The sequence below is a fragment of the Gorilla gorilla genome, chromosome 18 (assembly GCF_029281585.2).
Source record: "Gorilla gorilla gorilla isolate KB3781 chromosome 18, NHGRI_mGorGor1-v2.1_pri, whole genome shotgun sequence".
Taxonomy (NCBI): Eukaryota; Metazoa; Chordata; class Mammalia; order Primates; family Hominidae; genus Gorilla; species Gorilla gorilla.
The window spans coordinates 97,328,062-97,354,451 of record NC_073242.2 but is presented as its reverse complement, the minus strand read 5'-3'; the positions used below and the strand labels follow the sequence as shown (position 1 = coordinate 97,354,451).

General features: G+C 42.1%; 1 protein-coding gene across 12 annotated transcripts in view; it reads right to left on the bottom strand.

The window, feature by feature from the left end:
• Nucleotides 1–26,390, bottom strand: part of NFATC3 (nuclear factor of activated T cells 3) — a 147,855-nt gene that overhangs the window by 105,373 nt on the left and 16,092 nt on the right. For all 12 annotated transcript variants that reach the window (XR_010131356.1, XR_004067628.3, XR_004067629.3 and 9 more), the window contains exon 2: nucleotides 1,733–2,867. Coding sequence is in view for 8 of the 12 variants with exons in the window: in XM_031002767.3 (XP_030858627.1) it covers nucleotides 1,733–2,867 (1,135 nt within the window). In the remaining 4 variants the exon portion in view is untranslated. The remainder of the gene's footprint in view (nucleotides 1–1,732; nucleotides 2,868–26,390) is intronic.

Here is a 26,390-nt window from a genome sequence, read left to right as displayed (position 1 = left end):
GAGGCAGGAGAATCGCTTAACCTGGAAGGCGGAGATGGCAGTGAGCTGAGATCGTGCCACTGCACTTGAGCCTGGGCGACAGTGAGATTCCGTCTCAAAAAAAAAAAAAAAAAAAGAGAAGGCCGGGTGGGTGCGGTGGCTCACGCCTGTAATCCCAGCACTTTGGGAGGCCGAGGTGGGAGGATCACGAGGTCAGGAGATGGAGACCATCCTGGCTAACACGGTGAAACCCCGTCTCTACTAAAAATACAAAAATTAGCCGGGCGTGGTGCCGGGCGCCTGCAGTCCCAGCTACTCAGGAGGCTGAGGCAGGAGAATGGTAGGTGAACCCAGGAGGCGGAGCTTGCAGTAAGCCGAGATCGCGCCATTGCACTCCAGCCTGGGCGACAGAGCGAGACTCCATCTCTTAAAAAAAAAAAAAAAAAGAAAGAAAAGAAAAACCCCTGGCCGGGCACAGTGGCTCCTGCCTGTAATCCTGGCACTTTGCAAACTGAGGCAGGAGGATCACTTGAGGCCAGGAGTGAGATCAGCCTAAGCAACAAAGCAAGACCCCATCTCTACCAACAAAAACAAAAAAAATTTTTTTAAATAATTGAGTGTGGTGGTATACGCCTATAGTCCCAGCCACTCAGGAGCCTGAGGTATAAGGATTGCTTGAGCTTGGGAGGTCGAACCTGCAGTGAGCTATGATTACACCACTGCACTCCAGTCTGGGCAACAAGATGCTGTCTCAAAAAACAAAACAAAAATCCTAACAGGCACAACTCCATGTGGGAATTTAATACATAAAAGTTGTCTTTTCTAATCAGTTATAGACTAGATTGATTCTGTAAATGTAATTAATACGTTCTTTTTTTTTTGTAGGGGGGGTGGTGCAGACAGGGTCTTGCTTTCACCCAGGCTGCAGTGCAGTGGCATGATCTCAGCTCACTGCAGCCTCCATCTCCCATCTCAGGCAATGCTCCCGCCTCAGCCTCCCTAGTACCTGGGACTATAGGTGTGTGCCACCACACCTGGCTAATTTTTGTATTTTTTGTAGAGACACGGTTTTGCCATGTCACCCAGGCTGGTCTTGAACTCTGGGGCTCAACAGCCTCCCAAAGTGTTGGGATTACAGGCATGAGACACCATGCCTGGCCCCCAAATAGTTTTCTTAGTAATTAAATTCATATTATAATCCAAGTTGCACAATAAACTTTTTTTTTTTTGGTAGAAACAGGATGGAGTACAATGGCATAATCATGTTTCACTGCAGCCTTGAAGTTCTGGGCTCAAGCAATCCTTCCACCTCAGCCTCCCAAGCAGCTAGGACTACAGGCACACATCACTATGCCTGGTTAATTTTTTTTTTTTTTTGTAGAGACAGGATCTTGCTATGTTGCCCAGGCTAGTCTCAAACTCCTGGGCTCAAGCAATCCTCCTGCCTCAGCCTCCCAAGTGTTGGGAATACAAAGCATAAGCCTCCAAACCCAGCAAGGATTTTTAAATGTAATTTATTATTATCAACAATTCATTAGCTATATATTTTAAAATTATATTTAACCTATCTAAAAATACTTTTAAGATGCAAATGAAAATAAACATTAAGTTATTTGGTAAAATTTTTTTAAAAAATAGGAAGAGGAGAAATGGTCAAACCATTATATAACCATTATATACTGATAATGTAGTTATATGCCACCAATGACCCATAAACATGAAAAATGACCAGCAGCCATTTCCATCAACTCACCGAAATATAGGGGTGTGGCCAGGCTTTGGTTTGCTCCAGGTAAAGGGTGAAGGAACTGAAAGAAACTGATCACCACATGAATCTTTCTTTAAAGGATACTGAGATCCAAGGCCATCATCTATTGAAGTCTCCCGGGCTGGTGATAAACTCCCTTGGTCATCTGAACACAGCTCTAATTTTCCTGGTAGTATGGCAGCTTGATCTTCAGAAGTTTTCCTTGTTTTGAGAGGGATGTCAGTCTCTACACAGTACTGAAATGGAAAAATTGCAGGGCCAAGGCCTGACCCACCATGGACAGAAGCATTGAGCCACGTATCTTCTGTCACACTTCCCCTGGGGGAGTGACCAGGAGAAGGAACAGGTGAGTGATGGGGTGAAAGGGACCCAGCATAACAAACTTCAGCACTGGAGTGCCTCCGTTTCCCACAGGGGGATGTGGGCCTTGATGAGGGTCCTGAGGCTGGCCTGGGGCTCAGCCAATTCTCATCAGTGACACTGGATCTAGGAGAGTGGCAAGGAGATTGCCTGGGTGATAATGAGTGTCCAAGTCCATACTGTTGATGCCAAGTTTCTTCTCCAGGGCAGCCCCCTGGAGAGCCACCAGGAGAAGTCAGAGGGGATCCAAGGGTAAATCGGGCTGCAGCTTCATTCAACTCTGAGTCCACATCATCATAAATATGTGAAAGCGATTCACAAGAAGATGCATCAGAGAACCAACTCCTAGAAGAGATGCTGCTGGCAGGACTAGGACTAAGAGAAGACTCCCGGTAGGATGGCTCAAGAGGAAGATAGAGATGATCTCTAGAAGGCCTTTCCAAAAATTCCCGTTCTGGGTCATTTATCTGTAGGTCATCTTCATGTGCATCTAATTCTTGATGACAGTTAGGAGAGATAGATGTAATTTGAATACTTGGGCACTCAAAGGGTTTGGGACCACCTAATGGGCTATATTTAGATTCAGGAATCTCACAAGTTCCTTCATAGTTTTTGTGACTTTGGAGCTGAAACGATGGTGACAAAACAGAAGAGTGAGACGGTAATCCATGATGTGGTAAGCAAAGTGGTGTGTTTAAAGTAGATGGAGGTGGATCTACATTAAAGATGTAAATGGATGCACAATCATCTGGCTCAAGATCTATGGGGAGGAAGGCAAAAAAAAAAAAAACCCAACAAAACAAGAAATTAGAAAACTCAGATGTATAAATTACTAGATGAGAAAGTAAATAATAACAATCTCGAGAGAAAAAAGTGGGATATAAAATGTATGTCATTAGCTCCACTAAAGAAGTGGCATGTGTGTGTTTTTTCAATGCATCTGGTTATTTCTGCAGATATGTGTGATTATTACATATACAATTACATATGTAATTTTTCCTTTTTATGTCCACATTTTCTAAAAAGATAATCAGGAAACATTATGCCCTGAAAAAGATTTTTTTTTTTTTTTTTTGAGACAGGGTCTCACTCTGTCACCTAGATTGGAGTGCAATGGTGTGATCATAGCTCACTACAGCCTCAACCTCCCATCCTAGGCTCAAGTGATCCTTTCCTCAGCCTCTGGAGTAGCTGGGACACAGGTACATGCCACATTCCTGGTTACTTTTTATTGTCATTTTTGGTAGACACAGGGCCTTGCTTTGTTGCCAAGGCTGGGCTCAAGCTATCCTCCCACCTTAGCCTCCCAAAGTGCTGGGATTACAGGTGTGAGGGAGCGTCTGTGCCCAGCTCAATAAATGTGTTTATTAAAAAAAAAAACACACACATCCATAATTCTAAAAAATACTCATAGCATACAGGCTGCAGTGAGCTCAGATCACGCCACTGTACTCCAGCCTGGGTGACACAGCAAGACTCCGTCTCAAAAAAAAAAAAAAAAAAAGAAAAGAAATGAGATATTCCTAGGCTGCAAAGAACAGAAAATCCAACTCAATGTAGCTGAAAAAGGGGGAGGGGACACAGGCTGAATATCCCTTATCCAAAATGCTTGAGGCCAGAAGTGTTTGGGATTTTGGATTTTTTTTTTTTTGGCCCATTTACAAATACACAATGAGATATCTTGATATGGGACCCAAGTCTAAACATGAAATACACTTATGTTTCATATATACCTTATTTACATAGCCTGAAAGGTAATTTTGGACAATATTTTTTAATAATTTGGTGAATGAAAAAAAGTCTGTGTTAAGAATTCTCCACTTGTGGCATCATGTCAGAGCTAAAAAGTATAGGATATTGGAACATTCCAGATTTTGAATGTGACCTGTATATATTATCCAACATAACAACCTGCATTATCAACCTGTATATATTATCCAACATAACAAGTAGTCAAAGGTAGGAGAGTTCCAAAAGTGGGTTTTTCTTTTTTTGTTTGTTTGTTTGTTTGTTTGTTTGAGATGGAGTCTTGCTCTGTCGCCCAGGCTGGAGTGCTGTGGCGCAATCTTGCCTCCTGGATTCAAGCAATTCTCCTGCCTCCTGTCTCAGCCTCCTGAGTAGCTGGGACTACAGGCACTCGCCACCATGCCTAGCTAATTTTTTTTTTTTTTTTTTTCTGAGACAGAGTCTCTCTCTGGCTGGAATGCAGTGGTGCGATCTTGGCTCACTGCAACCTCTGCCTCCGAAGTTCAGGCGATTCTCAAGCCTCAGCCTCCCAAGTAGCTGGAATTACAGGTGCCTGCCATGACACTCGGCTAATTTTTGTATTTTTAGTAGAGACAGGGTTTTGCCATGTTGTCCAGGCTGGTCTCAAACTCCTGACCCCAAGCAATCTACCCTCCTTGGCCTCCCAAAGTGCCGGGATTACAAGCATGAGCCACCACACCCGGACTTTTTTTTTTTTTTGAGACTAGGTCTCACTCTGTCACCCAGGCTGGAGTGCAGTGGTGCACTCATAGCTCACTGCTGCCTCAAACTCTTGGGTCAAGTGATCCTCCCACCTCAACCTTTCAAGTAGCCGAGACCACAGGTGCATGCCACCACTCCCAGCAAATTTTTTTTTTTTTTTTTTTGTAGAGACAGAGTCTCGTTTTGTTGCCCAGCCTAATCTTGAACTCCTGGGCTCAGGCAATCCAACTGCCCCAGCCTCCCAAAGTGCTGGGATTACAGTTCAACAATGTTCTTCAGAAATGTTTCTTTATTTCACTTCGCCATTTTTGGGGAGCTAACTTTGTGCTGTTCATTTTTCAACCACATATACCTATTCTGTCTACACTGGAAACAACATGATTCAACTTATTCATTTAACAAAAAATTTTTTTAGCAACTACTATGTAAGCAGGCATGTTCTGAATACAAAAAACACCATGGTAAACAAAACAAAATCCCCTCCTCATGGAGCTTACATTCTAGTAAAATATGTCAGGTAGTGATATTTGCTGTAAGAGAAAATAAAACAGGGGAAAAAATATAGAGGAGGCAAAGATGTTAATTTAATAGGAAAGTCTGGAAAGCCTTCTCTAATACTTGAGGAAATAGCAGAAGAATATTAATGTAACTGAGCTATACAGAAATTTAGGGGCATAATGCAGGCAGAGGATAATAGTAAGTGCAAAGACCTGAGGTACAGCATTGTTGAAGTGTACTGTATGAGAAAAAACAAGGCCAGTGGGACTTGAACTGAGTAAGGAGGCAGAATAATGAGAGCTAGGGGTGGTCAGGGAGAGGCTAGTCAAGTAAGGCCTTGCGAGATGGGAAACCACTGGAGCATTCTAAACAGAAAAGTATCATCATTTGATATATATGAACTGATATAAATTTAGGAGGCTACTGTAATCATCCAGGTGAGAAAAGATGGAATACAGGACCTAAGTGGTAGTGAGATGTAAAAGCAGAAGCAGCATTAAGAAGTCAGATTTTGGATTAAAGTAGTGCTGACGGAACTTGTTGACTGGATGTGAAAGAACAGTCAAGGGTGACACCAAGGTTTAAAGAAAGCCTTGAACTATTATTAAAAACACAGTATTGGTTGGGCGCAGTGGCTCACACCTTTAATCCCAGCACTTTGAGAGGCCGAGGCGGGTGGATCACGAGATCAGGAGATCAAGACCATGCTGGCTAACACGGTGAAACCCCATCTCTACTGAAAATACAAAAAATTAGCCGGGCGTGGTGGCAGGCGCCTGTGGTCCCAGCTGCTCGGGAGGCTGAGGTGGGAGAATGGCGTGAACCCAGGAGGCAGAGCTTGCAGTGAGCCAAGATCGCGCCATTGCACTCCAGCCTGGGCAACAGAGCGAGGCTGTCTCAAAAAACAACAACAACAACAATACAGTATTTCTGAAATTTTCTGAATTTCTGAAAGAACAGCAATTACTGAAATAAAGAAAGTGAGACAGACTTGAGATAAGAAACCAAAACTTCTACTTTGTACATATTAAATATGAGAGTCCAGTAAGCTTTCCAAGTGGAAATGTCAAGTAGATATTTATACATAAGAACACAAGCTAGCTATGTAAATGTGGGAATCATTAACGTATACATGAAATTTAAAGCCATAAGACCAAAAGATCACTAAGAAATTAGCACAAATAGAGAAGAAAGTAGGCAACTGAGGCACAAGGAACTCCAAAGTTTAGGATTAGGGAGAAAAAGAAGAATGAGTTAAGAGGTTAGAAGAGACATCAGTGAAATGGAACAATAACCAAAAGAATGCAGCATCCCAGAAGCCAAGTGAAGAAGGTGCTCATTCATTCACCAACTATTAATGATGTGATTAATATTTTATAGAAACTGTTATAGATGGTAGGTACATAAAAAGTAAATAACACACATATGGTCCCCGCCCTCATTAAGCAGTCAGTCTCAGGAGAGACTGACAAAAACACAAATTAAAAATGGTAAGTGCTACTAAGTGGTAGAAGAGAGAATTAGAGAAGGAACTCGTTTTACAGAGATTACAGAGATGGCCTTTTTGAGAGGGTAGCATGTAAGCTAAAACCTGAAAGATAAATAGGAACCAGCAAGCAAAGAAAGAGAGTCAGCGGGGCTGGGGAGAGAAGGTGATAGTTGCAACACAGGAGAACAGGCATAAACAGTCTGAGTCAAATAACGCCTTGGTTTCTTTAAGAAACGCCCAAGATGGCTAGAGTTAACAACTGAAAGGGTAGAGCTAGAAGAAGCCAAGACATAGAAGAACTGTAGTAAGGGCTTTGGATTTTATTCAAAGAATAATGGAAACCATGTAAGAGTTTTTAAAAGGGGAATGACATGATTTCTATTATATTTGAGAACAACTTCAACTGCTGTATCTCCAGTACCTACCAAGTAAGTAAGTCCCTGACATTTATTAGGTCTATAATAAATCATTTGTTCAAGTTGTTGGGGCCAGACATGGTGGCTCACACCTGTAATCCCAGAACTTTGGGAGGCCAAGGCAGGCAAATGGCTTGAGTTCAGGAGTTCGAGACCAGCCTGGATGATGTGGCAAAAACCCATTTCTACAAAAATAAAAATACAAAAAGTAGCCAGGCATGGTGGCACATGCCTGTACTGTAGTCCCAGCTACCTGAGAGGCTGAGGCAGGAGGGTCGTTTGAGCCTGAGATTCGGAGGTTGCTGTAAGCCAAGATAGTGCCATTGCACTCCAGCCTCGGTGACAGAGCAAGACCCCGTCTAAATAAATAAATAAGGTTGTTGGAATTGCTTCCCTTAGAGAATCTATGTTACTCCTGAGTAAGGAGGCAGAATAATGAGAGCTAGGGGTGCTCAGAGAGAGGCTAGTCAAGTAAGGCCTTGCGAGATGGGAAACCAATGGAGCATTCTAAACAGAAAAGTATCACCATTTGATATATATGATCTGATATAAATTTAGGAGCAAAATCCTCAATTAGGAATTTTTGAACCATGTTTCTTGGCAATGCTATCAGCCTGCTGAATTATGATGGTAGCTAAAACTTTCTAAAACTTAGCTCACAATGTCACCTATCTAAATGGTACTCAAGTGGACAGAAGTAAAACAAGCCTCTGAACACTCAAAATATACAGCATAAAAGCTCATGTGTTTAACTCACAGAAATTTTCCTTGGCCCCTTGTTCAGATCCTCTCTACTCAATTTTAGATCCCATAATATTATATGCTTATCTAGTCCACAGATTAGAAGCAGGAAATCTAAAATGAGAGAAGATGGCTGCAAAGAAAAGGAAAGAGACAGGAAAAACAAGCAAACAGTTCAAAGGGTATATATATAGCACCTTGAAGTCATCCAGAACAACTTGTTCTTTACTAATTTCATCTAATCGTACTGCTTATTTTCAAACTGCCTTTTTCCTTAAGAATGTACTTGATTAAATAGGAAAAATTAATTAAATCCCAACCCTTTGAGAAAAAAAAAAAAAGGACAGAAAGTCACCCATAGAAGATTTTACAGTTTATTCAAATGAAATTATTGTACCAGCCCATTTCAGTTGTTGACTAATGCTGAAAACCACACCCTTCTCCCAAATAAACTGTAGATGAAGCAAACATATTCTACGTCAGAATGATGTCTTAAAGTGCTGCAGAGACCTGCACACAAAATTTGTGGGAATGCTGCTTTATCTTTTTCCCAAGTGTCCAACCTCTGGAAATGATATAAGCAGCTACTACAATCTAACTATGACGAACAGTCCTAGGTCCAGATTTCCAAGTCTAGAATTCTCAAATTCAAGGTGCTTCAGAAATTTCACCATCTCAAGAATTACTTGTTCCATGTTCCTTCAACCACCAGAGGGACTCATGCAAGCATACAGTAATCTGGACAACCCAAGTTGTCTTATGAATGTTTTTATGTATAGTATGAAGCAGAGGCTGGCAAAATACAGTCCATGTGCCAAGTCTGGCCCACCAACAAGTGGTAGGCCACATTTAAAATCATTAGTTTGTAGGCTATAGAAAGCCTACAGATAATAGTTTGTCTTTCTATAGCCTACAAACTAATGGCTTTAAATGGTTTCAAAAAATTGTTTTTAACTGTGTCATGACAAAAAAAAGTTATGATTCAAATTCTGGTATCCATAAATATAGTTTTATTGAAACACAACCATGCTCATTCATTTATATACTATCTATGGTTATTTTCACACAAGGGTAGAGCTGAGTAACTGTCAAAGGGACCACATGTACTACCCCTATTCCTTCACATTGCTGCTTGATGGACACAAATTGCAGTGACAAAGTTCTAATGAGTGCAATGCATACGTATATACTGTGACTTTAAAAAAATTTTTACTAGTGCATAACACAAAAAGAAAAGTAGACTTTGAATGTTGCCCTTTTAAAGCACAGTGGAGTGTGGTTATACTGTTATCAAATCAGATGTGCAATAACATTATGGCCAGATATATGCATTACCACAGTAATGCATTCATCATAATACTCCCAACTCACAGGAAAAGAAAAAAAATTTAAAACAAACAACAACAACAACAAAAAACAATCGGCCAGGTATGGTGGCTCATGCCTGTAATTCCAGCACTTTGGGAGGCCAAAGGGGGCAGATCACTTGAGGTCAGGAGTCCAAGACCAGCCTGGCCAACATGGTGAAACCCTGTCTCTACTAAAAATACAAAAATTAGCTGGGCATGGTGCCGCGTGCCTGTAATCCCAGCTACTTGGGAGGCTGGGGCAGGGGAATCAGTTGAACCCGGGAGGCAGAGGTCGCAGTAAGCCGAGATTGCGCTACTACTGCACTCTAGCCTGTGTGACAAGAGCAAGACTCCGTCTCTCAAAAAAAACAAAAACAAAAAACAGAGAAAATAAAATGGCTCATTTGCTAGCAAAGTAAAGAAAGTCATTTACTGGGGCCGGGCGCAGTGGCTCATGCCTATAATCCCAGCAATTTGGGAGGCTGAGGCAGGCGGATCACAAGGTCAGGAGTTCGAGACCAGCCTGGACAACATGGCAAAACCTCGTCTCTACTAAAATACAAAATTTAGCCAGGCATAGTGGCAGGTGCTTGTAATCCCAGCTACTTGGGAGGCTGAGGCAAGGCGAATCACTTGAACCCGGGAGGCGGAGGTTGCAGTGAGCTGAGATTGCACCACTGCATTCCAGCCTCAGTGACAGAGTGAGACTCGGTCTCAAAAAAAAAAAAAAAAAGTCATTTACTGATGGTGAGTTATTTAAATTGTGTTTCACCGGAGAAACCAAGGAAATATGTTCAGAGAAAAACTTACAAGACTATTAGCCTTTCAGCAAGAACAACTGGTAGAAAAACTGAGGACATTGGTAGCAACATTAATAGGTTAATTACAAAATAAGACAAACGATTTCCTTAAAAAGTGGTTTTCCGGCCAGGTGCGGTGGCTCACGCCTGTAATCCCAGCACTTTGGGAGGCAGAGGCAGGCGGATCACGAGATCAGGAGTTCGAGACTATCCTGGCCAACATGGTGAAACCCTGTCTCTACTAAACATACAAAAATTATCTGGGCGTGGTGGCACATGCCTGTAATCCCAGCTACTTGGGAGGCTGAGGTAGGAGAATCATTTGAACCAGGGAGTCGGAGGTTGCAGTGAGCCAAGATTGCACCGCAGCACTCCAGCCTGGCAACAAAGCAAGACTCCGTCTCAAAAAAAAAAAAAAAAAAAAGTGCTTTTCCTTGGCCCTTGATGTGCTGCCAGATGTTACCAACATCTGCTCAGTTGTTATTTATTGAAGAGTCAATGCAGAGTTTAAAGTGACTAAACAATTAGCCTCCATGAATAGTGTGAAAGAAACAACTTCAAGAAAAAACATTTGCAAAGAAGTTAAGAAAACACTAGTTTAGGCAGGAGGAGCCAAGATGGCTGATTAGAAGCCACTCCAGTCTGTGGCTCCCACTAAGAAGAGCAAAAATGGCCAGTGAATCCTGCTCCGTCAACTGAGGTATCCAGGTTCTCTCACTGGGACTGACTAGGTGGTTGGTGTGATCCACACAGAGCTAGGAAAAGCAGGGTAGAGCGACAACCTGACCTGGTAGCCACAAAGGCGAACTCCCACACTCAGCCAAGGGAGGTGGTAACTGTGCTACCCTGCGCGGGAAACCAGACTTTTTCCACAGATCTGTACATCCCATGGATCAGGAAATCCCCTCATGAGCCCACGCCACCAAGGCCTCGGGACCCAAGCACAGAGCTGTGCAACCTGCTCAGGTTGTGGCTAGCAGCAGCAGGCTGGACACTGCCTAAAGTTCCCATGGAAAGGGGCAGTCGCCATCACTGCGGCTCCAGTCTGCCATTTTCCTTTGCTGGTGTTGGGGAAACTTGGCGGTTTGGACGAAGAGGAATTCCCCACAGCACAACACAGTGGCGGTGGCAGATCGTGGCCAGATTGTTTCCTTAGGTGGGACCCAGATCCTTCTCTCTTCACCAGGCAGAACCTCCTTGCAGGAACTGCAGTAACTCTAGCCAGGAGTTTATGGACAGAACTCTGATATCCCTGGGAAGGAGCCTCTACGGGTAGGGGTGGTCATGGTCTCATGGTTCAGCTGACCTAGTCTTTCCTGCCTGTTGGCAGTCCAGATGAGGGGAATTCTCCCCAGCACAGCCGAACCTGCTCAGCCAAGGGGCAGTCAGACTGCTTCTTTAAGCAGGTCCCTGATCCCATCCCTCCTGACTGGGTGAGACCTCCCAACTGGGGTCACCAGGCACCTGATACAGGAGCGTTCCAGCCAGCATCAGCTCGGTGCCCTCTGGGATGAAGCTCCCAGAGGAGGAGGCAGCCATCTTTGCTGTTCTGCAGCCTCCACTGCTTATACCTCCAGGTGCAGGAGGGGGTAGATGAATTAGGTCAGGAGTGGTCCCCTAGTAAACTGCAGCAGCCCTACCCTATGGAAGAGGGGCCTTACTATTAAAGAAAAACAAACAGAAAGCAACAACAACAACAACATCAACACAGAAGATCCCACAAAAACCCTATCCAAAGGTCAGCAGCCTCAAAGATCAAAGGCAGATAAATCCACAAAGATGAGAAAGAATCAATGCAAGAACGCTGAAATCTCAAACAGCCAGAGTGTCTCTTCTCTAAATGATTGCAACACTTCTCCATCAAGGGCAGAGAACTGGGCTGAGGCAGAGAAGAATGAATTGACAGAAGTAGGCTTCAAAAGGTAGGTAATAACAAACTTCGCTGAGCTAAAGGAGTATGTTTTAACCCAATGCAAAGAAGCGAAAAACCATGATAAAACATTACAGGAGCTGTTAACCAGAATGGCTAGTTTAGAGAGGAACATAAATGACCTGATTGAGCTGAAAAACACAACAGGAGAGCTTCACAATACAACCACAAGTATCAACAGCTGAACAGACCAGGCAGAGGAAAGCATATCAGAGCTTGAAGACTATCTTGCTAAAATAAGACGGCAAACAAGGTTAGAGAAAAAAAAATGAAAAGAAATGAAGAAAACCTCCAAGAACTATGGGATTATTTAAAAGAAGGAACCTGGCCGGGCACAGTGGCTCACGCCTGTAATCCTAGCACTTTGGGAGGCCGAGGCAGGTGGATCACGAGACCAGGAGTTCAAGACCAGCCTGGTCAAGATGGTGAACCCCCATCTCTACTAAAAATACAAAAATCAGCCAGGCGTGGTGGTGTGCCTGTAGTCCCAGCTACTCGGGAGGCTGAGGCAGAAGGATCGCTTGAACCCAGGAGGTGGAGGTTGCAGTGAGCCAAGATCATGCCACTGCACTCCAGCCTGGGCAACAGAGCAAGACTCCATCTCAAAAAAAAGACTGAACCTACGACCGGGGTACCTGAAAGAGACGGGGAGATCGCATCCAAGTCGGAAAACATACTTCACGGTATCATCCATGAGAACTTCCCCAACCCAGCAAGATAGGCCAACATTCAAATTCAGGAAATTCAGAGAAACCCAGTAAGATACTCCATGAGAAGATCAATCCCAAAACACATTATCATCAGATTCTCCAAGGTTGAAATGAAGGAAAAAATGTTAAGGGCAGGAAGAGAGAGAGGACAGGTCACCACAAAGGTAAGCCCATCAAACTAACAGCAGACCTCTCAGCAGAAACCCTACAAGCCAGAAGAGATTGGATGCCAATATTCAACATTCTTAGAAAAGAATTTCCAACCCAAATGTCATATCTGGACAAATTAAGCTTCGTAAGTGAAAGAGAAATAAAGTCCTTTTCAGACAAGCAAATAATGAGGGAATTCAGCACCACCAGGTCTGCTTTACAAGAATTCCTGAAGGAAGCACTAAATATGGAAAGCAAAAACCATTACCAGCCACTACAAAAACACACTCAAGTACACAGACCAATGACACTATGAAGCAACTACATTAACAGGTCTGCAAAATAACCAGCCAGCATTATGATGACAGGACCAAATTCACACATAACAGTATTAACCTTAAATGTAAATGGACTAAATACCCCAATTAAAAGACACAAAATGGTTAGCTGGCTAAAAAGACAAGAACCATTGGTGTGCTGTATTCAAGAGACCCATCTAACATGCAAAGACATGCACAGGCTCAAAATAAAGTGGAAAATTTACAAAGCAAATGGAAGGCAGGAAAAAAGCAGGGGTTGCAATCCTAGTTTCTAACAAAACAGATTTTAAACCAACAAGATCAAAAAAAGACAAAGAAGGGCATACAACATGGTAAAGGGTTCAATTCAACAAGAAGAGCTAACTATCCTAAATATATATGCACCCAATACAGGCACACTCAGTTTCATAAAACAAGTTTTTAGAGACCTACAAAGAGACTTAGACTCCCACACAACAATAGTGGGAGACTTAACACCCCACTGTCAATATCAGACAGATCATCGAGACAAAAAATTAACAAAGATATTCAGGACTTGAATTCAGCTGTGATCAAGTAGACTTACCCAAAAACAGAATATACATTCTTCTCAGTGCCACATGGCACTTACTCTCTAGATTCGATCACATACTTGGAAGTAAAACACTCCTCAGCAAATGCAAAAGAAATGAAATCATAACTGTCTCTCAGACCACAGCGCAATCAAATTAGAACTCAATATTAAGAAACTCACTCAAACCCACACAACTACATGGAAATTGAACAACCTGCCCCTGAATGACTTCTGGGTAAATAATGAAATTAAGGCAGAAATCAAGAAGTTATTTGAAACCAATGAGAACAAAGAGACAATGTACCAGAATCTCTGGGATATAGCTAAAGCAGTGTTAAGAGGGAAATTTATAGCACTAAATGCCCACATCAAAAAGCCAAAAAAAAACTCAAATCGACATCCTAACATCACAACTAAAAGACTAGAGAACCAAAGGTAAACAAACCCCAAATCTAGCAGAAGACAAGACATAACCAAGATCAGAGCAGAACTGAAGGAGACAGAGACACAAAAAAACCCTTAAAAAAAAAATCAGGCCGGGCGCGGTGGCTCACGCCTGTAATCCCAGCACTTTGGGAGGCTGAGGTGGGCGGATCACAAGGTTAGGAGATCGAGACCATCCTGGCTAACACGATGAAACCCCGTCTCTACTAAAAAAAATACAAAAAAAATTAGCCGGGTGTGGTGGTGGGCACCTGTAGTCCCAGCTACTCAGGAGGCTGAGGAAGGAGAATGGCATGAACCCAGGAGGCGGAGCTTACAGTGAGCCGAGATTGGGCCACTGTACTCCAGCCTGGGCAACAGAGCAAGACTTCGTCTCGAAAAAAAAAAAAAAATTCAGGCCAGGCACGGTGGCTCACACCTGTAATCCTAGCACTTTGGGAGGCTGAGGCAGGCAGATCACTTGAGGTCAGGAGCTCAAGACCAGCCTGGCTAACATGGTAAAACCCTGTCTCTACTAAAAATACAAAAATTAGCCCAGTGCGGTGGTGGGTGCCTGTAATCCCACCTACTCAAGAGGCTGAAGCAGGAGAATTGCTTGAACCCAGGAGGTGGAGGTTGCAGTGAGCCAAGATCGTATCACTGCACTCCAGCCTGAGCAACAGAGCGAGACTCCATCTCAAAACAAACAAACAAACAAAAACAATTCATCCAGGAGCTTGGCTAGGCTAATGAAGAAAAGAGACAAGAATCAAATCGACACAATAAAAAATGATAAAGCAGATATCACCACTGACCCCACAGAAATACAAACCACCACAGAGAATACTATAAACACCTTTATGCAAATAAACTAGAAAATTTAGAAGACACTGATAAATTCCTGGACACATACACCCTCCTAAGACTGAACCAGAAAGAAGCTGAATACCTGAACAGACCAATAATGAGTTATGAAATTGAGGCAGTAATACATAGCCTACCAACCAAAATAAGCCCAGGACCAGACAGATTTACAGCTGAATTCTACCAGAGGTACAAAGAGAAGCTGGTACCATTTCTTCCGAAACTATTCCAAACAACCGAAAAGGAAGGACTACTCCCTAACTCATTTTATGAGGCCAGCATTATCCTGATACCAAAACCTGAAAGAGATATAACAAAAAAAGAAAAATACAGGCCAATATCACTGATGAACATTGATCCCAAAATCCTGAAATAAATACTGGTAAACCGAATCCAGCAGCACATCAAAAAGCTTATCCACCAGGATCAAGTCAGCTTCATTCCCAGAATGCAAGGCTGGTTCAACATATTCAAATCAATAGATGTAATCCATCACATAAACAGAACTAAAGACAAAAATCACATGATTATCTCAATAGATGCAGAAAAGGCCTTCGATAAAATTCAACATCGCTTCATGTTAAAAACTCTCAATAAACTAGGTATCGGAGGAATGAACCTCAAAATAATAAGAGCCATTTAAGACAAACCCACATCCAATGTCATACTGGATACGCAAAAGCTGACAGTGTTCCCCTTGAATATTGACACAAGACAAGGATGCCCCTATCTCACCACTCCTATTCAACATAGTAATGGAAATTCTGGCCAGGGCAATGAGGCAAGAGAAAGAAATACAGGGTATTCGCATAGGAAGAGAGGGAGTCAAATTGTCTTTGTTTGCAGATGGCATGATCCTCTATCTAGAAAACCCCCTAGTCTCAGCCCAAAAGCTTAAGCTGATAAGCAACTTCAGCAAAGTTTCAGGATACAAAATCAATGTGCAAAAGTCACAAGCATTCCTTTACGTCAACAACAGACAAGCAAAGAGCCAAATCAAGAATGAACTCCCATTCACAATTGCTACAAAGAGAATAAAATACCTAGGAACACAGCTAACAAGGGAAGTGAAGGACCTCTTCAAGGAGAACTACAAACCACTGCTCAAGGAAATCGGAGAGGACACAAACATGGAAAAACATTCCATGCTCATGGATAGGAAGAATCAATATTGTGAAAACAGCCACACTGCCCAAAGCAAATTATAGATTCAATGCTACTCCCATTAAAATACTATTGACATTCTTCACAGAATTAGAAAAAACTATTTTAAAATTCATATGGAACCAAAAGAGAGCCCGTATAGCTAAAACAATCTTAAGCAAAAAGAACACAGCTAGAGGCATCACGTTACCCGACTTCAAACTATACTACAAGGCTACAGTAACCAAAACAGCATGGTACTGGTACAAAAACAGACACAAAGACCAATGAAACAGAACAGAGAACTCAGAAATAAGACCACACATGTACAACCATCTGATCTTTGACAAACCTGACAAAAACAAGCAATGGGGAAAGGATTCTCTATTTAATAAGTAGTATTGGGAGAACTGGCTAGCCATATGCAGAAAACTGAAACTGGATCCCTTCCTTACACCTTATACAAAAATTAACTCGAGATGGATTAAAGACTTAAATGTAAAACCCCAAACTATAAAAACCCTAGAAGAAAACCTAGGCAATAAATACCATTCAGGACATAGGCATGGGCAAAGATTTCTTGATGAAAATGGCAAAAGCAATTGCCAACAAAAGCAAAAACTGACAACTGGGATCTAATTAAACTAAAGAGCTTCTGCACAGCAAAAGAAACTATCATCACAGTGAACAGGCAGCCTACAGAATGGGAGAAAACTTTTGCAATTTATCCATCTGACTAAGGTCTAATATCCAGAGTCTACAAGAAACTTAAATAAATTTACAAAAAAAAAAAATTAACCACCCCATTAAAAAGTAGGCAAAGGACATGAACAGACATTTCTCAAAAGAAGACATTTATGCAGCCCAACAAACATAAAAAAAGCTCAACATCACTGATGATCAGAGAAATGCAAATCAAAACCACAATGAGATACCATCTCAAACCAGTCAGAAAGGAAATTATTATTATTATTATTATTATTATATTTTTTTGATACAGTGTCTCACTCTGTCGCCTAGGCTGGAGTGCAGTGGCATGATCTCGGCTCACTGCAACCTCTGTTTCCTGGGTTCAAGTGATTCTCCTGTCTAAGCCTCCCAAGTAGCTGGGACTACAGGCATGCACCACAACGCCCAGCTAATTTTATTATTTTTAGTAGAGATGACGTTTCATCATGTTGGCCAGGCTGGTCTTGAACTCCTGACCTCAACTGATCCGCCCGCCCCGGCCCCTCAAAGTGCTGGGATTACAGGCGTAAGCCACCACACCCGGCCCAGAATGGCAGTCATTAAAAAGTCAAGAAACAACAGATGTTGGCGAGGCTGAGATAGAAAGGCTTTTATACTCTTGGTAGGGATGTAAATTAGTTCAAACATTGTGGAAGACAGTGTAGCAATTATTCTCCCAAAGACCTAGAACCAAAAATATCATTTTACCTAGCAATCCCATTACTGGGTATATACCCAAAGGAATATAAATCATTCTATTATAAAGATACATGCATGTGTATGTTTACTGCAGCACTATTCACAATAGCAAAGACATAGAATCAACCCAAATGCCCACCAATGACAGACAAGATAAAGAAAATGTAGTACATGTACATACACCATGGAATACTGTGCAGCCATAAAAAGAATGAGATCATGGATGGAGCTGGAAGCCATTATCCTCAGCAAACTAATGCAGGAACAGAAAACCAAACACCACATGTTCTCACTTATAAATAGTAGGTGAACAATGAGAACACATGGACACAGGGAGGGGAACAACACACACTGGGGCCTGTCTGGGGGTGGGGGTCACGAGAGAGGGAGAGCATCAGGAAAAATACCTAATGCATGCTGGGCTTAACACTTAGGTAATGGCTTGACAGGTGTGGCAAACTACCATGGCACACATTTTGCTATGTAACAAACTTCCATATCCTGCACATGTATCCAAGAACTTAAAATTAAATTAAATTTAAAAAAAAAAGGCGGCCGGGTACGGTGGCTCACGTCTGTAATCCCAGCTCTTTGGCAGGCTGAGGTGGACAGATCACCTGAGGTCAGAAGTTCAAGACCAGCCCAGCCAACATGGTGAAACCCCATCTCTACTAAAAATACAAAAAAGAGGCTGGGTGTGGTGGCTCATGCCTGTAATCCCTGCACTTTGGGAGGCTGAGGCGGGCAGATCACAAGGTCAGGAGTTTGAGACCAGCCTGGACAACAGGGAGAAACCCCGTCTCTACTAAACATACAAAAATTAGCCAGGCGTGATGGTGCACACCTGTATTCTCAGCTAGTCGGGAGGCTGAGACAGGCGAATCACTTGAGCCCAGGAGGTGGAGGTGCAGTGAGCCAAGATCACACCATTGCACTCTAACCTGGGCAACTAGAGTGAAACTCCATCTCGGAAAAAAAAAAAAAAAAGAAAGAAAAGAAAAAAGAAAACACTACTTTAGCACAACGTAAGTGGATTTTGTTAGAATGTATTACAACTGGTGTTTGCAAAAATATATGTAAGAATACTATGATAATAAGAATACTATGAACAGGATCGGGTGCGGCGGCTCACACCTATAATCCCAGCACTCTGGGAGGCCGAGGCAGGTGGATCACTTGAGGTCAAGAGTTCAAGACCAGCCTGGCCAACATGGTGAAACCCCATTTCTACTAAAATATACAAAAGTTAGCCTGGCGTGGTGGTAATCCCAGCTACTAGCGAGGCTGAGGCAGGAGAATCGCCTGAACCCAGGAAGCGGAGGCTGCAGTGAGCCGAGATTGCTCCACTGCACTCTAGTCTGAGCAACAGAGTGAGACTCTGTCTCAAAAAAAAAGAAGAATACTATGAACAATCGTACACCAACAAATTAGACAATCTAGAAGGAATGAGCAAACTCCTAGATATATAGAGATTACCAAAACTGACTCAGAAGAAAAAGAAAATCTCAGACCTCTAACAAGTAAAGAGATTGAATCATAGTCAAAATTCTCCCAGGAACAGATGGCTTCACTGGTCAGTTCTAACGAACACTTAGACAAGAATTAACAGCACTACTTCTCACATTCTTCCAAAAAATAGAGGGAATGCTTCCTAACACATTCTATGAGGCCAGTATTTTCCTGATACCAAAGCAAGACACTACAGACCAATATCCCATATGAATATAAACACAAAAATCTCAACAAAATACACACTAGCAAACTGAATCCAAGAGCACATTAAAAAAGACCAAATGTGATTTATCCCAGGAATGCAAGGGTGGTTCAACATGTGAAAATCAACTGATATAATATACCATATTAATAGAGTGAAGAAAAAAAAATCCACACAATCAGGGGCCGGGTGTACTGGTTCATGCCTGTACTTTGGGAGGCTGAGGCATGTGCATCACTTGAGGTCAGGAGTTCGAGACCAGCCTGGCAAACATTGTGAAACCCTGTCTCTACTAAAAATACAAAACTTAGCCAGGCATGGTGGCAGGCGTCTGTAATCCCAGCTATTTGGGAGGCTGAGGCAGGAGAATCATTTGACCCTGGGAGGTGAAGATTGCAGTAAGCCAAGATCATACCAGTGTACTCCAGCCTGGGTGACAAAGTGAGACTCCATCTCAAAAAAAAAAAAAAAAACCCCACACAGTCACCTCAACTGACAGAAAAAGCATTTGACAGAATTCAACATCTTTTTAAGACTGAAACAAACAAACAAAAACCTCAGCAAACTAGGAATAGAAGTAAACTTCCTTAACATGATCAAGAGCATTTGTGAGGCCGGGTGCAGTGGCTCATGCCTGTAATCCCAGCATTTTGGGAGGCCAAGAGGGGCGGATCATGAGGTCAAGAGATCAAGACCATCCTGGCTAACATGGTGAAGCCCTGTCTCTACTAAAAATACAAAAAATTAGCTGAGCGTGGTGGTGGGCACCTGTAATCCCAGCTACTTGGGAGGCTGAGGCAGGAGAATGGCGTGATGAACCCGGGAGGCAGAGCTTGCAGTGAGCAGAGATTGCGCCACTGCACTCCAGCCTGGGCGACAGAGCCAGACTCCATCTCAAAAAAAAAAAAACCATTTGTGAAAAGCCCACAGCTAACATCATAGTGGTGTAAAACAAAAGCCTTCCCCCAAGATAAGAAGCAAGATAAGGATGCATGCTTTCACCACTGCTATTCAACATTGTACTGGGAGTCCTACCCAGGGCAATCAAGGAATTAAAAGACATCCAAATTGGAAAGGAAGAAGTAAAACTATTTCTACTTGCAGAAGACATGATTCTATATAAAGTAAAACCCATAAGATCTACAAAAAACTACAGCTAATAAATGAATTCATTAAAGGTGAAGGGTAAAACATCAACACATAAAATTCTGTTGTTTCTATATACAAGCAATAAACAATCTGAAAAGGAAATTAAGAAAATTCTATTTACAGTAACCTCCAAAAGAAATAATACTCAGGAATAAATTTAACCAAGGACATGAAAAACTTACACACTAAAAATTACAAAACATTGCTGAAATAAATTAAAGAAGACCTAAATAAGTGGTAAGACTTCTTGTGTACATGGATTGAAAAACAATGTTAACATGCAATCTCTCCAAAGTGATGTACAATGCAATCCCTACCAAAATTTCACGGGCTTTTCTAGAGAAATGGAAAAGCCAATCCTCAAATTTATACGGAAATGCAAGGGGCCCAGAATATTCTCTGAACAGCCAAAATAACACTGAAAAAGAAAACAAAGTAGGATTAACACTCCAAAACTTACTACAAAGGCACAGCAATCAAAACAGTGTGGTGCTAGCATAAGAAGAGATGTATTAACCAATGGAATGGAAATGAGAGTTCAGAAATAAACCCGAATATCTATAGCCAATTGATTTTTTACAAGGGTGCTAAGACTTTAAATGGAAAAAGAATAGTTCCTTCAACAAATGGTACTGGGAAAACTGGATTATCACATGCACAAGAATAAGTTGAACCCCTTCCTCATACCATATACAAAAATTAACTCAAAAAGGATCAACAACCTAAATATAAGAGCTAAAAGCATAAAACTCTTAGAAGCAAAAATAGGAGTACACTGTCAAGACTTCAGATTTGGCGATGGATTCTTAATAGTAAAAGCACAAGCAACAAAAGAACTCAATTAATACAACTTGATAAAATTAAAAACTTTTGTGCACCAAAGGGCACCATCAAGAAAGTGAGGCCAAGCCCAGTGGCTCATGCCTGTAATCCCAACCCTTTGGGAGGCTGAGGCAGGCAGATGACTTGAGCCCAGGAATTTGAGACCAACCTGGGCAACGTGGTGAAATCTCATCTCCACAAAATAATACAAAACTTAGCTGGGCATGGTGGCGTGCACCTGTAGTCCCAGCTACTTGGAAGGCTGAGGTGGGAAGCTAACTTGAGCCGAGGAGGTCAAGGTTGCCTGCCATGAGCCAACATCACACACCATGGCATTCCAGCCTGGGCAACAGAGTGAGACCTTGTCTCAGAAGAAAATAATAATAATAATAATAATAATAATAATAATAATAATAAAATAAAAAGAAGAAAAAAGAAAAGTGAAAAGACAACCTACAGAATGGTAAAAAATATCTGTAAATCTTAGATCTGATAAGGCTTTAGTATCCAGAATATATAGAGTTTTTATAACTGAACAGCAAAAAGTCAAACAGCTGAATTAAAAAATGGACAAAGCACATGAATAGGCATTTCTCCAAAGAAGATATACAAATGACCAACATGCACATGAAAAGATGTTCAACATCACTGGTCATTAGGTAATGCAAATAAAAACCACAGAGAGATACCATTTCACACTCCCAGGATGGCTTTAATTTGAAAAAATAAACAAAAAGAGAAAACAAGTGTTAGTGTGGATACAGATAAATAAGAACCTTCATATATTACTAATGGCAATGTAAAGTGATACAGCTGAGTTGCTGTAGAAAAGAGTTTGATGGTGCCTCAAAAATTTACATAGAGAATTACCATATGACAAACAATTCTTTTGTAGGTAGTCAGGTACTGCTTGATGATGTTTTGGTCAATGACAGACCACGTATGTGAAAATGGTCTCCTGAGATTACAATGGAACTGAAAAAATCAGAACACAAAGGACAAAGAGAAGAACCTAAAAGACTCAGAGGAGGGTAACAGGTTACACATGAAGAACGAAGAATCAGAATGGCATCAGACTTTTCAACAACAACAATGGAATAAAATGGAGAAAATGGAGAGCAATGCCTTCAAATTTATGAGAGAAAATGATATCTAACTTAGAATTCTACAACCAGCCAAAATTAAGTGTGAGGGGAGAATGAAGACTTTTTTTTTTTTTTTTTTTTTTTTTCTGAGATGGAGTCTCACACTGTCACCAGGGCTGGAGTGCAGTAGTGCAATCTCGGCTCACTGCAACCTCTGCCTCCTGGGTTCAAGCGATTCTCCTGCCACGGTCTCCCAAATAGCTGGGACTACAGCCACACACCACCACACCCAGCTAATTTTTTTGTATTTTTAGTAGAGACGGGGTTTCACTATGTTGGCCAGGCTAGTCTCTAACTCCTAAGCTTGTGATTCGTCTGCCTCAGCCTCCCAAAATGCTGGGATTACAGGCGTGAGCCACTGCGCCTGGTGAAGACCTTTAAATATATAAGGTCACAAAAATTTACCTCCTATTACCATCAGTAAGCTACTGAAGGAAGTACTCCACCAAAATGAGTTGCAAAGAAACAAATGACTCAACACAATAACAGAAATGCAAAGAACTCAAGATGACAGAGAAGTGAGGTCTCACAATGAACATGCTAGGTATCCACTAATCCAGATTAGTTTAGAAGGCTCTGAGAGAAAGGAAAGTCTCCAAGAAAATAAAATTGACAGACGAATTGATGTGTCAAAAATGCTGAGACTCAGGCACCTAAAAGATACTTTGGGACCGGGTGCGGTGGCTCATGCCTGTAATCCCAGCACTTTGGGAGGCCGAGGCGGGCGGATCATGAGGTCAGGGGATCAAGACCATCCTGGCTAATATGGTGAAACCCCGTCTCTATCAAAAATACAAAAAATTAGCCAGGCGTGGTGGCAGGCGCCTGTAGTCCCAGCTACTTGGGAGGCTGAGACAAGAGAATGGCGTGAACCCGGGAGGCGGAGCTTGCAGTGAGCCGAGATCGCGCCACTGCACTCCAGCCTGGGCAACAGAGCGAGACTCCGTCTCAAAAAAAAAAACAAAAAAAAACCCTAAAACTATAAAACTTCCAAAAGAAAACCTAGCAGCCAGGCACAGTGGCTCACTCCTGTAATCCCAACACTTTGGGAGGCCAAGGAGGAAGGATCACTTGAGCCCTACAGTTCGAGACAAGCCTGGCCAATGCAGTGAAACCATATCTCTACGAAAAATTTAAAAATTGGTGGGGCATGGTGGCGCACACCTGTGGTTCCAGCTATTACAGAGGCTCAGGCAGGAGGAATAGCTTGAGCCCAGGAGGTTGATGCTGCAGCGAGCCATAATCATGCCACTGCACTCCATCCTGGGCAACACGAGCAAGACTGTGTCTCAAAAAAAAGAAAAGAAAAGAAAACCCAGGAGAAAATCTTTGTGAGCATGGGTTAGGCAAAGATTTCTTAGCTGTAACACCAAAAGTGCAATCCATGAAAGAACAAATTGGTAAGGCAAACTTCATCAAAATGTAAAACTTCTACAAAAGATACTATTAATAGAATTAAAAAACAAACCACAGATTGAGAGAAACTCTCTGCAAAGCATATATTTGATAGACTTGTTTCATACACACACACACACAGAACTCTCAAAATTCAACAAGAAAACAACCCAATCTAAAAAGGGGCAAAGACTTAGACACTAGACCAAAAATAATATACGGATGGCAAAAATCACATAAAACAATGGTCAACAGTATTAGTCATGAGAAGAATATAATTAAAACCACAATGAGGTATCACTACACACCCATCAGAATGATTAAAAAAAAAAAGGTGTTAATACCAAATGCTGCCCAAGATGCAGAGAAACTGAGTAACTCATACACCTGCTGGTGGGAATGAAAACATTTGGCAGGTTTGGTTTTTTTTGTTGTTTTTTTTGTTTTGTTTTTGAAACAGAGCCTTGCTCTGTTGCTCAGGCTGGAGTACAGTGGCACAATCTTGGCACACTGCAACCTCCGCCTCCAGGGTTCAAGCGATTTATCATGCCTCAGCCTTCCAAATAGCTGGGACTACAGCCATGCATCATCATGCCTGACTAATTTTTGTATTTTTAGTAGAGATGGGGTTTCGCCATGTTGCCCAGGCTGGTCTTGAACCCCTGGCCTCAAGTGATCTGCCTACCTCGGCCTCCCAAAGTGCTGGGATTACAGGTGTGAGCCACCACACCCTGGCAGTTTCTTATAAAACTAAATTCACAGATTGGAGGTCAGGAGGCATTTGTACTTCTGGGTATTTATACCAGAAAAAAAAAGAAACAACACATATCCACATACAAATCTGTACACAAATGTTCATAGCAATTTTCATAATAGCCAATAACTGGAAATAACCCGAATGTCCTTCAATGGGTAAACAATTAAACTGTAGTACATCCATATCATGGAATACTACTCAGCAATAAAACAGAACAAACTATTAATATACTCGACAACTTGGAAGGATCGCCAGGCAATGAGTGAAGAAAAAGTCAACCTCAAATGGTCACATAGGGCCTGGCACGGTGGCTCATACCTGTAATCCCAGCACTTTGGGAGGCTGAGGTGGGAGGAGAGCTTGAGCCCAGTTCGAGGCTGCAGTCAGGCATAATCATGCCACTGTACTCCAGCCTTGGCAACCTAGTAAGACCCTGTCCCCCTGCCCTGCCCTCCCCCAAAAAAGTCCCATAGTGTATGACTCAATTTATGTAGCTAACATTTTCTTGAAATAATACTTTGGAGATGTAGAATAGATTAGTGGTTGCCAGGAATTTGAGACTGGGTTGGGGAAGAGGGAGGGAAAAGTATGTGCTTATAAAGAAGTTAGTGAGATGAAACAGTTCTATATTTATTATTATTATTATTATTATTATTATTATTATTATTTTATTTTGAGACAGAGTCTCACTGTGTCACCTGGGCTGGAGTGAAATGGCCCAATCTCAGCTCACTGCAACCCTCGCCTCCCAGGTTCAAGCGATTCTCCTGTCTCAGCCTTCCCAGTAGCTGAGATTACAGGCGCCCACCACCATGCCCAGCTAATATATTTTTTTTTTTTTGAGATGGGGTCTCACTCTGTCGCCCAGGCTGGAATGCAGTGGCGCAATCTCCACTCACTGCAAGCTCCGCCTCCCGGGTTCACGCCATTCTCCTGCCTCAGCCTCCCGAGTAGCTGGGACTACAGGCGCCCATCACCACACCCGGCTAATTTTTTGTATTTTTAGTAGAGACAGGGTTTCACCAGGTTGGCCAGGCTGGTCTCAAACTCCTGACCTCAGGTGATCCACCGGCCTCAGCCTCCCAAAGTGCTGGGACTACAGGCGTGAGCCACCACGCCTGGCCCAGTTCTGTATCTTGATCATGGTAGTAGTTACACTAATCTACATATGATAAAACTGCAGAGAACTACACACATAAACACACACAAATCAGTGCATGTAAAATTGTTCACATCTGAGTTAGTTCAGTGGATTCTACCAGTGTCATTTTCCTGGTCTCAATATTGTACTATAGTTATGCAAGATGTTATCGTTGGGAGAAACTGAGTAAAGGGTACCCAGAACCTCTTTAACATTTTATTTACAACTTCCTGTGGATCTATTAATTATTTCAAAATAAAAAGCTTTTTTAAATGGGTAAAAAGCTTAAAAAGACACTTAACCAAAAAAGATAGCAAATAAGCACATAAAAAGATGTTCAAGAGCATTAGTTATTTGGGAAATATAAACTAAAGCTACAGAAGATACCACTACACACCTGTTAGAATGGCTAAAATTAAAAAGACTATCTAAACCTGATGTTGGTTAGGATGTCAAAACATGTATTTCCACTACTAGTGGGAATTTAAAATGATATAACCACTTTGGAAAACAGTTTGGCAGTTTCTTAAAAAGTTAAATGTGCTGGGCACAGTGGTTCACACCTGTAATCCCAACACTTTGGGACGCTGAGGCGGGTGGATCACGAGCTCAGGAGATTGCGACCATCCTGGTCAACATGGTGAAACTCTGTCTCTACTAAAAATACAAAAATTAGCTGGGCATGGTGGCGTGTGCCTGCAATCCCAGCTACTCGGGAGGCTGAGGCAGGAGAACAACTTGAACGAGGGAGTTGGGAGGTTGCAGTGAGCCGAGATATGCATCACAGCACTCCAGCCTGGCGACAGAGTGAGACTCCATCTCAAAAATAATAATAATAATAATAATAATAATAGACAAAAAGTTAAATGTACATCTA